Source organism: Salmo trutta, chromosome 28, assembly GCF_901001165.1.
Source record: "Salmo trutta chromosome 28, fSalTru1.1, whole genome shotgun sequence".
Taxonomy (NCBI): Eukaryota; Metazoa; Chordata; class Actinopteri; order Salmoniformes; family Salmonidae; genus Salmo; species Salmo trutta.
The window spans coordinates 40,688,621-40,701,018 of record NC_042984.1 but is presented as its reverse complement, the minus strand read 5'-3'; the positions used below and the strand labels follow the sequence as shown (position 1 = coordinate 40,701,018).

Sequence of the window (12,398 nt, the reverse complement as noted above, 5' to 3'; positions counted from 1 at the left end):
AAGTGGCACCCTATTCAATATGGCAGATTTTTTTTGGGGGGGGGGGGGGAATAGGTAACCATTTCAGACGCAGCCAATGGCTCGCCTTCCAGCTCGTCTATCGCCGCTGTGCTGCCGCGTCTCTCAGATATCTTAATCCATAGGCTAGGTAAGGGGTAATCGACCAGGGGCGTTCCCTGGGAAATAGTGCAGGATGCAGGTGTGTTTCACGACGCGTTAGCAGAGTGGAACTGGTCTTCCACAGAGTTGCATTATATTCCAGAGAACGCATAGAGCCCTGGAGTTGATTATGCCTTTTATACCATGGCTATAAATGAACATAGTTCAAGTCCAATTTTATTTGTCACATGCGCCGAATACAACCGGTGTAGACCTTACAGTGAAACGCTCACTTTACTCCCCGTTTTTTTTTTTTTTTTTTCATCCTTAAGGTATATATGAGCTATATTTGTATTTATATGCAGTGCAGTTTTAAGAAAAAAATAAGTGTTAAAGTATTTACTAAATAAACAGTAAACAATAAATGAAAAAAATTTAATAGAAAAATTACTAATAATTAAAGAGCAACAATAAAATAACAGTAACGAGGCTATATACAGGGGGTACAGAGTCAATGTGCGGGGGCACCGGTTAGTCGAGGTAATTGAGGTAATATGTACGTGTAGGTAGAGTTAAAGTGACTGCATGGATAATAAATGAGAGTTGCCGCAGTGTAAAAATGGGTGGGGTCAATAGTCCGGGTAGTGTGAGCAGTGGTCAGTCATGAGCAGTGTGACAGCCTTGACTACAATAGACTCTTTTACAGTTGTGTACAGCTGTGGCAGTATCTGAGAGCGCGAGAGAGCTCCCAGCCAGTCTAGCCGCCTCTCTTCTCCCTACTGCTTTCATGGCTGGCTTCGCCCCATTGGCAAGGTCGGCCATGTTGGTTTGGAGACACGGATGCCCCTATCCTGCCCTGTCCCCACGGTGCTCTAACCACACCAGTATGCCAACAGAGCGTGTTCTGACTTAACCCCCCCCCCCAGTCCCTTCCTAGTCTCTTGCCCTACAGCCTCACAACAACACTTCCCTTCTTAATGTCCTTGTGTGTTCCTGATCTGCCCAATAGGGCCCATTGACGCTGGTTGCTACTTCACAGTCCTGTCTTTATTAACAGTCGCTCTGTCTGCGTATATAAGATAATGCTCTGTCGTGTTCATGTGGTGCCAAGAGATAAACACTCGTTGTGGGATCTTAGAATCTGGTAAGAACGCAACCAGCGAGAACAACCAACCACTAACTGTACCCATGTTTGATGACCACGTCACACACACACACACACACACACACACCCCCCCCCCCCCCCCCCGTTGGCAATGTTCCACTCCACATCAACGAAGCCACGCCCTTTGAGCTTGTGGTTGCCGAGGAGACACGTGAGACGCACCGCTCCCTCTCCGGGCTGGTCTTCATATGACCCAGTGCTTATCAGACAGGCCTTGACTATAACACCGGGGAGGGGGAGAAGAGAGAGAAACAGGGAGGGGGGAGAGAGAGGAAGAAATGGACAAAGAGGGAGAGCGAGAGACTGACAGATAATGAGTGGGAGTGGGGATTGAGAGGTGAGAAAGCAACATTGAGGGACGGGTGAGGGAAGACTGCTCAACTAACAGCAGGACAGTCCGTACACAGCCAGTCTGGTCAATATTCGCACTATCTGTTATCACCATTTTGTTTATGCTCTGTACACAACAGTGGGACGCAACAAACCACTCACACCGACGTTTCTTTGTTTGGAAGTGCTCTCTGACTGCTCCCGTTCTCCTCTGCTCTCTCACATGGGCAGGCTGAGTAGAGCAGTGCCACGTTGATCATCTTTCAGCTCGAGCTGCAATTAGCAGGGCCAGCAGACAGTGATAACGTGTAATAGAAATCAATTTAGACGTCAGCCAGCGCAGCGTAGGAATTGCTATCGTGATAGAGGGGAAAAATACCGGGTTAGCTAGAGGGTTAACCTGGCACTTAGGAAGAGGTAGTTTCAGGAGGGGGGTTGTTATGGCAATGAGGTCTTTCCTTGTGTTTTGTTGTCAAGGCAACTTCAGGCACTTGATATCCCCCATACGTGACGACAGGCGAGAGCACTTCACACACTCTCCTTACAAACCCCGCAGCACACGCAAATACACATGTCCTTGCACGATGGCACACTTAGTCTCCACTCGTTCCCGTGGTTCCCAGAAATGCACTTTAGTATAATGATTATGACACCCTGAAACATCCATGATGTTAATATAAATCAATGAACATAATAAAACGATCCAGATTTGAAAACGCATAAAGTAGCCTAGAACTAGCCTGCTGTTTTCACCCTTTCCTCTCACATAATGAATCACTTATTTAACTTTATCCCTGGCCAGCTGATGCCCTTTGTGCCAGATTAGGGCGAAGGCCACTCTGGCCGTGACTTTATTTAACTGAAGTGAAATTAGTCATGCCCATATTTCCGAAAATCCCATTCTACTCACCATTTTCAGTCAGTGGTCAGGGTTTGGTAAGATGAGCTGATCGCTGATCAGTTTTGCCTTTCGGATCACAATGAATGTGATTTTTGTTTTAATTGGGCCCGCGCTGTTGGCGCTCGTAGCATAACAATTTCACTGTACCCTGCATGTGACTAATAAACTAATCTAATTTACATGGACAAGAGGGGACCTGATCCTAGATCAGCACTCCTACTCTGAGACACTTGAAACATACGGGCCCAGATGTGTGACTGACTGACCTGAAGACGGACAAATCTAGGGCAACGGGAAGAGTTAAGGTCCTACTCCAGTCTCCTTTTCACCTTATTTATCAACTGATTTACTTATTGGCAATTCCATGGTAGCAGAGTGACGCTGACTGGTTTTTCACTTAAAAATGTATACTTTACAACCAATGATTTGTATAGTTAAACAAACCATACAAATCTATGCACAAGGACGACTTAAAAAATGTTCACTGAAAATGTGATCGAAACACATTTACTTGAAGAACAGTGCAGATGCTAAGTTTGGTAACAGAATGAACGCACAAACCGTAATTCTGTTACTAAACTTTGTGTCTGCACGGTTCTTCAAGCAAATGTGTGTTTGTAACATTTTCTGTGGAAATTGTAATTGTATGGTTTGCAAAGTTAAACAATCATTGTTTTTTTGTTTGACATGTATTTTAAAGTGGGGAAAAACCTGAGTCTCAGCATCGCTCTGTTACCGTGGAGTTGCCCTTAACAAAAGGCACATCTCAGTAGGTGTTACCAGGTATCCTCATGGGCAGGGTAGGAAATGAACTAGCCACCGTGGCAGACAGAAAGAAAAAAAATCACTAAAGGATGAGAATGCTTTGTAATGTTTCTAAAACAAGAAATGTATTACCAGTAAGAAGTAGTCATTTGCTATATTGCTCAATTTCATTTTTTGTGTCCTGAATATGTTAAACTAAATAATTTAGATACAATGGTAAAAACAGGAACAGTTCTGCAAATGAACATCAACAAAGTACCTACCCTGCCACAAGGCTGAGCGATACGGCTAGACTGTGTATTATTACAGATCAGGGCTCTACGCTTTTATGAGCACAATGGAAGTATTTGGGAGTTTTTAATGAGGAATGAAATGGGTTTTTTTTGGAGTGGTCCGTGCTCAATCAATCTCAATGTACCCTCAAATATTCGAGTCATTAGGTGCGACGACAATGTTTAGATGCCCGTTTAAGGGGTGGGCCGTTACCACGGTAACAGGGTCTGTCAGAGGATAATCACCGCAGACAGTTGCAGAAAACACAAACTAATATTGGAAAAACAACCTAGCGTGTGAACAAAACGATGTAACTAGCCAAGAAACACGTGGACATAGTCACACTTTAGTAGCCTTTTGGGTCAATTCAACCAATGTGGGCTTTGGATAAAAATAAATTAAATGTTCCCAAATGCTCTGTGACCACTTGCCGACGTGGCTGGTTAAATATATTCTTACCCAACAATGTCTCAATCTACCCACATTTGGGTGGCGGGTGTTAACCCTGGGGGGTGGACCTTTTCCTCTTTTGTTCTCTGTTGCTCCTCTATTGTTCCCACAAGCAAGGGGGAGGCCGTACAAATTTATAGTACCAATTGCAAAAAATGAAATTGTAGGACGTAACATCATACGAAATGGGTGACGGGACCACTTTTGGCTCTGGAGCACCACTTTTTCAAAACGACTGGCTGAAATTATCCAAAAGTTTAAGACTGCATCTTTTAAGTGTTTGTACTTTACTGTATTTATACTTGGGACATTCCTTTTCAAAAAGAATAGCTGGAGGACGTCTTTAAGCTGTAGACCTTGGTGGGCCCTAGGGAATAAACTCGGAAGTGTGTCCCAATGAGGAAGGGGAAGGTGAGGGGGTTGAAATGTGTGCCTCCACATCGGGCCTGCGTTCACATGTCCTCGTTAATGGTTGCTGACAGCTTGGTAATAGAGTGTGAAGGGAGACAGAGGATGGGAACCCTGGGCTGTGGTATTGACACTGTCCTGTCACCCCCCCCCCCCCCCCCACAGAACACGCACTCGCATCACAGGCCTCTATCTCTCTCTATAGTAGCTGTCCTCCATTCACTCATTAAACATTCATATTCACAACCGGAGTACACTGGATACATATTCATGATCAACACTGGCCTTCCAGGCAATCCATGTTCCGCTGTCTGTCCGACCCTACTGTCACAGCCCTAAGAGTCTGCGTCTTAGACACCCACGCAACAGGCTGTGCGTTGGGAATTTTGGGGAAATGTGTGGGTTTGGTGGTGTGCTTTCTTCTTTTGTGTGATTTTTATATTTTGCCTGGCTTTATAGCAGTGTGGAGTGTGAATATGTATGCGTGTCGGGTCAGGTCTCCTTTCATGTGTTGGAGTAGTTTCTCTCTGCCGGTTCGAGAGCGCTATGCTAGCACTTATGTCAGAGGTCGGACCCACGGGCTCTGCAGTTGCAGCGACGTGTGAACTGTGAACAGGAGAGAATGTTCCCCTGCTAACTCTCTCTCTCTCTCTCCAGCCCCTCCCCCCAGCAGATACAACCGCAGAGTGTCAGGTGAGTTCTGTTTGACGTCACCACTCCCTAATGTGATCTGCAGCGGTGACGTTTTGCATGTTAAGTAGGTGTAGCCAGAGATCTTTGCTCTGGTGTAATCTTACCGGCCCTCTGAATGCCTCCTGGGTGTTGACACTAAGTTACTACTGGTTGTCTTAGTGTATCACTATATGCTGATAACTTCTCAGGGTGTGTCACACTGGTATTAGTCCCCCGACGTGTGCTTTACAATGTGTTCCCTCGTTGTGAGTAGCACAGTGAGGAATGCCTTACTTTGACTCTTTAGGTGTTTGTTACAGTAATATTGTTTCCCCAGTATGTGTGTTACAGTATAACCCCCCCCCCCCCCAGGTTGTGTTACAATCTAAGTGTTCCCCCACTAGTGTGCGCGGAGGCCTTTAACCCAGATGACGATGACGAGGTGGAGGAGCCGAGGGTGGTGCATCCCAAAACAGACGAGCAGCGCTGCCGGCTGCAGGACGCCTGCAAAGATATTCTACTGTTCAAGACCCTGGAACAGGTACGAAGACGAGCCAGACGCGCCGTAACCACAGTGACAGGAAACCTCTTCACTTTAGTCGAGTCTGTGATGAGCCACACAGTCTCATGCGCTTCTGTTCCAATAGGTTGTAGTTCACATCAGCACGTTCACAACCTAATAGAACACTCATTCAATTCTAAAGCATTGAAATGAATTGTTCAGTCTTCTGGGATAAATGGTTACTGCTATTTAGTTTGTTTATTTCCTGGTACACTCGGTAACACAGTAATACACAAGCTGCCAGACGGGCACAACTCACACCTTCTGTCAATAACCCCCGAGATGTGGAATCAATTAGCATAATAAATAATCGGCATCAAAATCCGTCAGTTTTAAGCTAGAGATGGTATCTTGTTGCACGATGTCGCACCTGCGGTGAAAGGTGGCAGAGCTAGAGCGGTGTTTGTCAGACCATGAGACATCCCGAAAATCGGTCTTCTCACGTCCGTAGAGTCCAAACCGTTTGGCCTACAAACCCCTCTGTGGAAAGATGACTCTCATGAACATGATGGTGTTCTCCGTTTTGCACTACCCCCCCCCCCCCCCCCCCCCCCCCCAAGCGTCACTCTATGGAAAGGCGAGTCTCTCACAAACGCATACATGTCGGTTGTTTTGCTCTAGGACCCCTCACAAGACTAGTCTGAAGGTAGCTAGGTACCAGTTTAAAATTTTTTAGGGAAGTATATATGGAGATAGTTTAGTGCCTAAAGGGGTTAAATACATCAAAAACAAAAAAAGATAAAGGACAGACATTTCAGAAAATATTACGTCAAATCACATATCTACCGTCGCTTTGATTGGACTGATCATGTCAACATCATACTTTCAAAGTCTTAGCTAGCTAGACAAGCAGTCATCATGAATCACGTCGACAATCTACTGGCAAACCCTTTCCAATCCTTCTCGTATGAAGAGAAAATATAGATAAAACGTATAGGTGCTCATCGGCCATTGGTCATAAACATTACACAACAAGTCGGAAATCGCAAATTCAACAATGAGTGGTTTGGAAGGAATCAGTGGCTAACTGCAAGCGTCGCAAAGCAATCACTATTTTGCTTCCCCTGCTTGTTATTCAGTGGAGAGGGTGTGTGGTCCCTCTGGGTTTAAGGATTTAAAACCTCTGTCTGAAAGGGCCTCTTTTCCAAGCTTTAAAATGCTAAACATTCATTGGCCATGCTGTCAATCCAGCATGACTTCATCCAGAGAATGCCAGACTTTGACTAAGTTTGATGACAGTTTGCCCACAAGACGTACCGCCACACCACCTTCCTGTTCAAGTGAGCACAACAAAGTCCAAAAATATGTCTAGTATGCTACTACATACAATAAATGATGTAATATGCCAGGGAGATGTGTATACTGTAGCTAAGAAAGTAATACTAAGTGTATGTTGTGTAGTAAGATGTTAGTAGCCCAGGTGCCTCACCCTTAGATACACTGTTCTGACCTGGCGGTGCACATGTAGCCTGATTTTAGAGAAATGTCATTGAATATTGTAAGAGTTTATATCGTCTGCTTATATGCCCCCGTTATTTCAAATCAAATATTATTTGTCACATGCACCATAATACATGCACCATAATACAACAATAATGCAACCTTACAGTGAAATGCTTACTTAACTTCTTGGGGCTATGTGGGACGTTAGCGTGCCACCCGTGGCGCACCCTATCAACAGCAGGTGCATTTCAAGAGCGGCAAATTTGAAACCAAATAAATGTCAAAATTCAAATTTCTCAAACATACAACTAACTTACAGCCTTTGAAAGATAAACATCTCCTTAATCTAACCACGTTGTCCGATTTCAAAAAGGTTTTACGGGGAAAGCATAAAGTTAGGTTATGTTAGGAGAGTACATTGATAATAGCTGTGTGTAATGCATTGTCGATTCAAAGACAGGCGTCACCAAAACCATAAAATCAGCTAAAATTATGCACTAACCTTTTACAATCTCCATCAGATGACACTCCTAGGACATTATGTTAGACAATGCATGCATTTTTAGTTCTATCAAGTTCATATTTATATCTAAAAACAGCGTTTTACTATGGCGTTGATGTTCAGGAAATCGTTTCCCTCCAATACCGGCAGTCAAGTCATGACAACAAAATAATTAATTAATATTAGAAAACATTGGTAAAATATTATATTGTCATTCAAAGAATTATAGATTTACATCTCTTGAACGCAATGGACTTGCCAGATTTAAAATTAACCTTACTGGGAAATCACACTTTGCAATAATCTGAGCACTGCGCCTAGAAAAATACGCATTGCGATACAGACTAACCGCCATGTTGGAGAGATCTAAAATCGAAAATACTATGTAAATAATCCATTACCTTTGATTCTCTTCATCAGATGTCACTTCCAAAGAATCCCAGGTCCATAACGAATGTAGTTTTGTTCAAAAAAGCTCATCATTTATGTCCAAAAACCTCCGTGTTGTTAGCACATGATCTAAGCCAGCCGGACTTCACGAACGGAAAAAATATATTTACGTTCGTTCAAACATGTCAAACGTTGTATCGCATAAATCATTAGGGCCTTTTTTAACCAGAACATGAATAAAATTCAAGGCGGACCATTGGGTTCTCTTTTAAAACGTTTCGGAATGAGAGTACCCACCATCAACTCGCGCGCAAGGTGTCTAATGGGCCATCACAGTTCCAAGGCTCTTATTCGGTCAGATCTCACTGTAGAAGACTCAAAACACTTTGTAAAGGCTGGGGACATCTTGTGGAAGCAATAGGAAGTGCCAAAACATTTCTCACCCCCTTTGTTTTTCAATGGTATAGGCTTAAAGTCAATTCAACACATCAGTTATCCACTTCCTGTCAGAATCTGTCTCAGGGTTTTGCCTGCCAAATGAGTTCTGTTATACTCACAGACACCATTCAAACAGTTTTTGAAACTTTAGGGTGTTTTCTATCCATATAAAATAAGTATATGCATATTGTAGTTACTGGGTAGGATTAGTAACCAGATTAAATCGGGTACATTTTTTTATCCAGCCGTGAAAATACTGCCCCCTATACCCTAACAGGTTAAAAGCCCCTAACCTTCAATACAGTTTTAAGAAAATACCACAAAAAAAGTAAGAGATAAGAATAACAAATAATGAAAGAGCAGCAGTGCATAACAATAGCGGGGCTATATACAGGGGGTACCGGTACACAGTCAATGTGGAGGCTATATACAGGGGGTGCCGGTACAGAGTCAATGTGGAGGCTATATACAGGGGGTGCCGGTACAGAGTCAATGAGGAGGCTATATACAGGGGGGTACCGGTACAGAGTCAATGTGGAGGCTATATACAGGGGGTGCCGGTACAGAGTCAATGAGGAGGCTATATACAGGGGGGTGCCGGTGCAGAGTCAATGTGGAGGCTATATACAGGGGGGGTGCCGGTGCAGAGTCAATGTGGAGGCTATATGCAGGGGGGTGCCGGTGCAGAGTCAATGTGGAGGCTATATGCAGGGGGGTGCCGGTGCAGAGTCAATGTGGAGGCTATATACAGGGGGTACCGGTTCAGAGTCAATGTGGAGGCTATATACAGGGGGTGCCGGTGCAGAGTCAATGTGGAGGCTATATACAGGGGGGTGCCGGTGCAGAGTCAATAGCGGGGCTATATACAGGGGGGTGCCGGTGCGGGGGCATCGGTGTCGACGTAATTTGTACATGTAGGTAGAGTTATTAAAGTGACTATGCATAAATAATAACAGAGAGTAGCAGCAGTTTAGAAGGGTTGGGGGGGGGCAATGCAAATAGTCCAGGTTGCCATTTGATTAGGTGTTCATGAGTCTTATGGCTTGTGGGTAGAAGCTGTTTAGAAGCCTCTTGGACCTAGACTTGGCGCTCCGGTACCACTTGCCGTGCGGTAGCAGAGAGAACACTCTATGACTAGTGTGGCTGGAGTCTTTGGCAATCTTTAGGGCCTTCCTCTGACACCGCCTGGTATAGAGGTCCTGGATGGCAGGAAGCTTGACCCCGGTGATGTACTGGGCCGTACGCACTACCCTTCTGTTGTCATCAGCAAACTTAATGATGGTGTTGGAGTCGTGCCTGGCCGTGCAGTCATGTGTGAACAGGGAGTACAGGAGGGGACTGAGCATGCACCCCTGAGGGGCCCCTGTGTTGAGGATCAACGAGGCAGTTGTTGTTGCCTACCCTTACCACCTGGGGGCGGCCCGTTAGGAAGTCCAGGATTCAGTTGCAGAGGGAGGTGTTTAGTCCCAGGGTCCTTAGTTTAGTGATGAGCTTTGAGGGCACTGTGGTGTTGAACGCTGAGCTGTAGTCAATGAACAGCATTCTCACATAGGTGTTCCTTTTGTCCAGGTGGGAAAGGGCAGTGTGGAGTGCAATAGAGAGTGCATCATCTGTGGATCTGTTGGTGCAGTATGCAAATTGGAGTGTGTCTAGGGTTTTTGGGATAATGTGAGCCATGACCAGCCTTTCAAAGCATTTCATGGCTACAGATGTGAGTGCTACGGGTCGGTAGTCATTTAGGCAGGTTACCTTAGTGTTCTAGGGCACAGGGACTATGGTGGTCTGCTTGAGACATGTTGGTATTACTGATTCAGACAGGGAGAGGTTGAAAATGTCAGTGACGACACACTTGCCAGTTGGTCAGTGCATGCTCGGAGTACACATCGTGTTAATCCATCTGGCCCTGCGGCCTTGTGAATGTTGACCTGTTTGAAGGTATTACTCACATCGGCTGCGGAGAGCGTGATCACACAGTCGTCCGGAACTTCTGATGCTCTCATGCATGTTTCAGTGTTACTTGCCTCAAAGCGAGCATAGACGTTATTTAGCTCGTCTGGTAGGCTTGTGTCACTGGGCAGCTCTCGGCTGTGCTTCCCTTTATAGTCTGTAATGGTTTGCAAGCCCTGCCACATCCGACGAGCATCGGAGCCGGTGTACTACAGTTCGATCTTAGTACTGTATTGATGTTTTGCCTGTGATGGTTCGTCAGAGGGCATAGCGGGATTTCTTATAAGCTTCCTGGTTAGAGTCCCGCTCCTTGAATGCGGCAGCTCTACCCTTTAGCTCATTGCGGATGTTGCCTGTAATCCATGGCTTATGGTTAGGGTATGTACATATAGTCACTGTGGGGACCACGTCATCGATGCACTTATTGATGAAGCCAGTGACTGATGTGGTGTACTCCTCAATGCCATCGGAATAATCCCGGAACATATTCCAGTCTGTGATAGCAAAACAGTCCTGTAGCTTAACATCTGCTTCATCTGACCACTTCTTTATTGACCGTGTCACTGGTGTTTACTGCTTTAATTTTTGCTTGTAAGCAGGAATCAGGAGGATAGAATTATGATAAGATTTGCCAAATGGAGGGAGAGCTTTGTTTGCGGAGTATAGGTGGTCTAGAATTATTTTTTTCCCCTCTGGTTGCACATTTAGCATGCTGATTAGAAATTAGGTAAAACTGATTAAGTTTGTCCTACTGTTTTGACATGGTGTACAGGGAGAATAATGTAAGAACGGCCCATTTTAGAATTCTGTCGCTTTCCATTTCAAAAGTGCTGAACAAACAGGAATGTCGACTACGTCCGTCTTAGCTCACGCATTAATGTCATCATCGAAATTATGGCTTGCCTCTTATCCGGTCATCAGTCGTAGTATGCCGTAGTTTGTACATCTCAATTGTTACACTGCATTACACAAAAAGTATGTGGACAACTGTTCGTTGAACATCTCATTCCAAAATCATGGGCATTAATATGGGGTGTGTCCCCCCCCGTTGCTGCTATAACAGCCTCCACTTTTCTGGGAAGGCTTTCCACTAGATGTTGGAACATTGCTGTGTGGCTTCCATTCAGCCACAAGCATTAGTGAGGTCGTGCACTGATTTTGGACGATTAGGCATTGCTCACATTCAGTGTTCCAATTCATCCCGAAGGTGTTCGATGGGGTTGAGCTTAGGGCTCTGTGCAATCCAGTCAAGTTCTTCCACACCGATCTCGACAAACCATTTCCGTATGGACCTCGCTTTGTGCACGGGGGCATTGTCATTCTGAAACGGGAAAGGGCCTTCCCCAAACTGTTCCCACAAAGTTGGAAGTATAGAATCATCTAGAATTTCGTTGTATGCTGCAGCATTAAGATTTCCCTTCACTGGAACTAAGGGGCTTAAAAAACAGCCACAGACCATTATTCCTCCTCTACCAAACTTTACAGTTGGCACTATGCGTTCGGGCAGGTAGCGTTCTCCTGGCATCCGCCAAACCCAGATTTGTCCGTCGGACTGCCAGATGGTGAAGCGTGATTAATCACTCCAGAGAATACGTTTCCACTGCTCTAGAATCCAATGGTGGCGAGCTTTACTCCGCTCCAGCCGACGCTTGGCATTGCGCATGGTAATCTAAGGCTTGTGTTAGGCTCCTCTGCCATGGAAGCCCATTACATGAAATTCCCAACGAACAGTTCTTGAGCTGAAGTTGCTTCCAGAGGCAGTTTGAAATTCGGTAGTGAGTGTTGCAAGCGAGGACAGATGATTTTTATGCGCTACATGCTTCAGCATTCGACGGTTCTGTTCTGTGAGCTTGTGTGGCCTACCACTTCGTGGCTGAGCCGTTGTTGCTCCTAGACGTTTCCACTTCACAAAACCAGCACTTACAGTTGACCGGGGCTGCTCTAGTAAGGCAAAAGTTTGACGAAGTGACTTGTTGGAAAGGTGGCATCCTATGACGGTGCCACGTTGAGTCACTGAGCTCTTCAGTAAGGCCATTCTACTGCCAATGTTTGT

The 12,398-nt window shown here is 45.2% G+C and overlaps 1 protein-coding gene across 2 annotated transcripts in view; it reads left to right on the top strand.

The window, feature by feature from the left end:
- Nucleotides 1-12,398, top strand: part of LOC115166238 (cAMP-dependent protein kinase type II-alpha regulatory subunit) — a 45,671-nt gene that overhangs the window by 24,578 nt on the left and 8,695 nt on the right. For both annotated transcript variants that reach the window (XM_029720058.1, XM_029720060.1), the window contains exons 2-3: nt 5,049-5,084; nt 5,468-5,604. In XM_029720058.1, the coding sequence (XP_029575918.1) occupies nt 5,049-5,084; nt 5,468-5,604 (173 nt within the window). The remainder of the gene's footprint in view (nt 1-5,048; nt 5,085-5,467; nt 5,605-12,398) is intronic.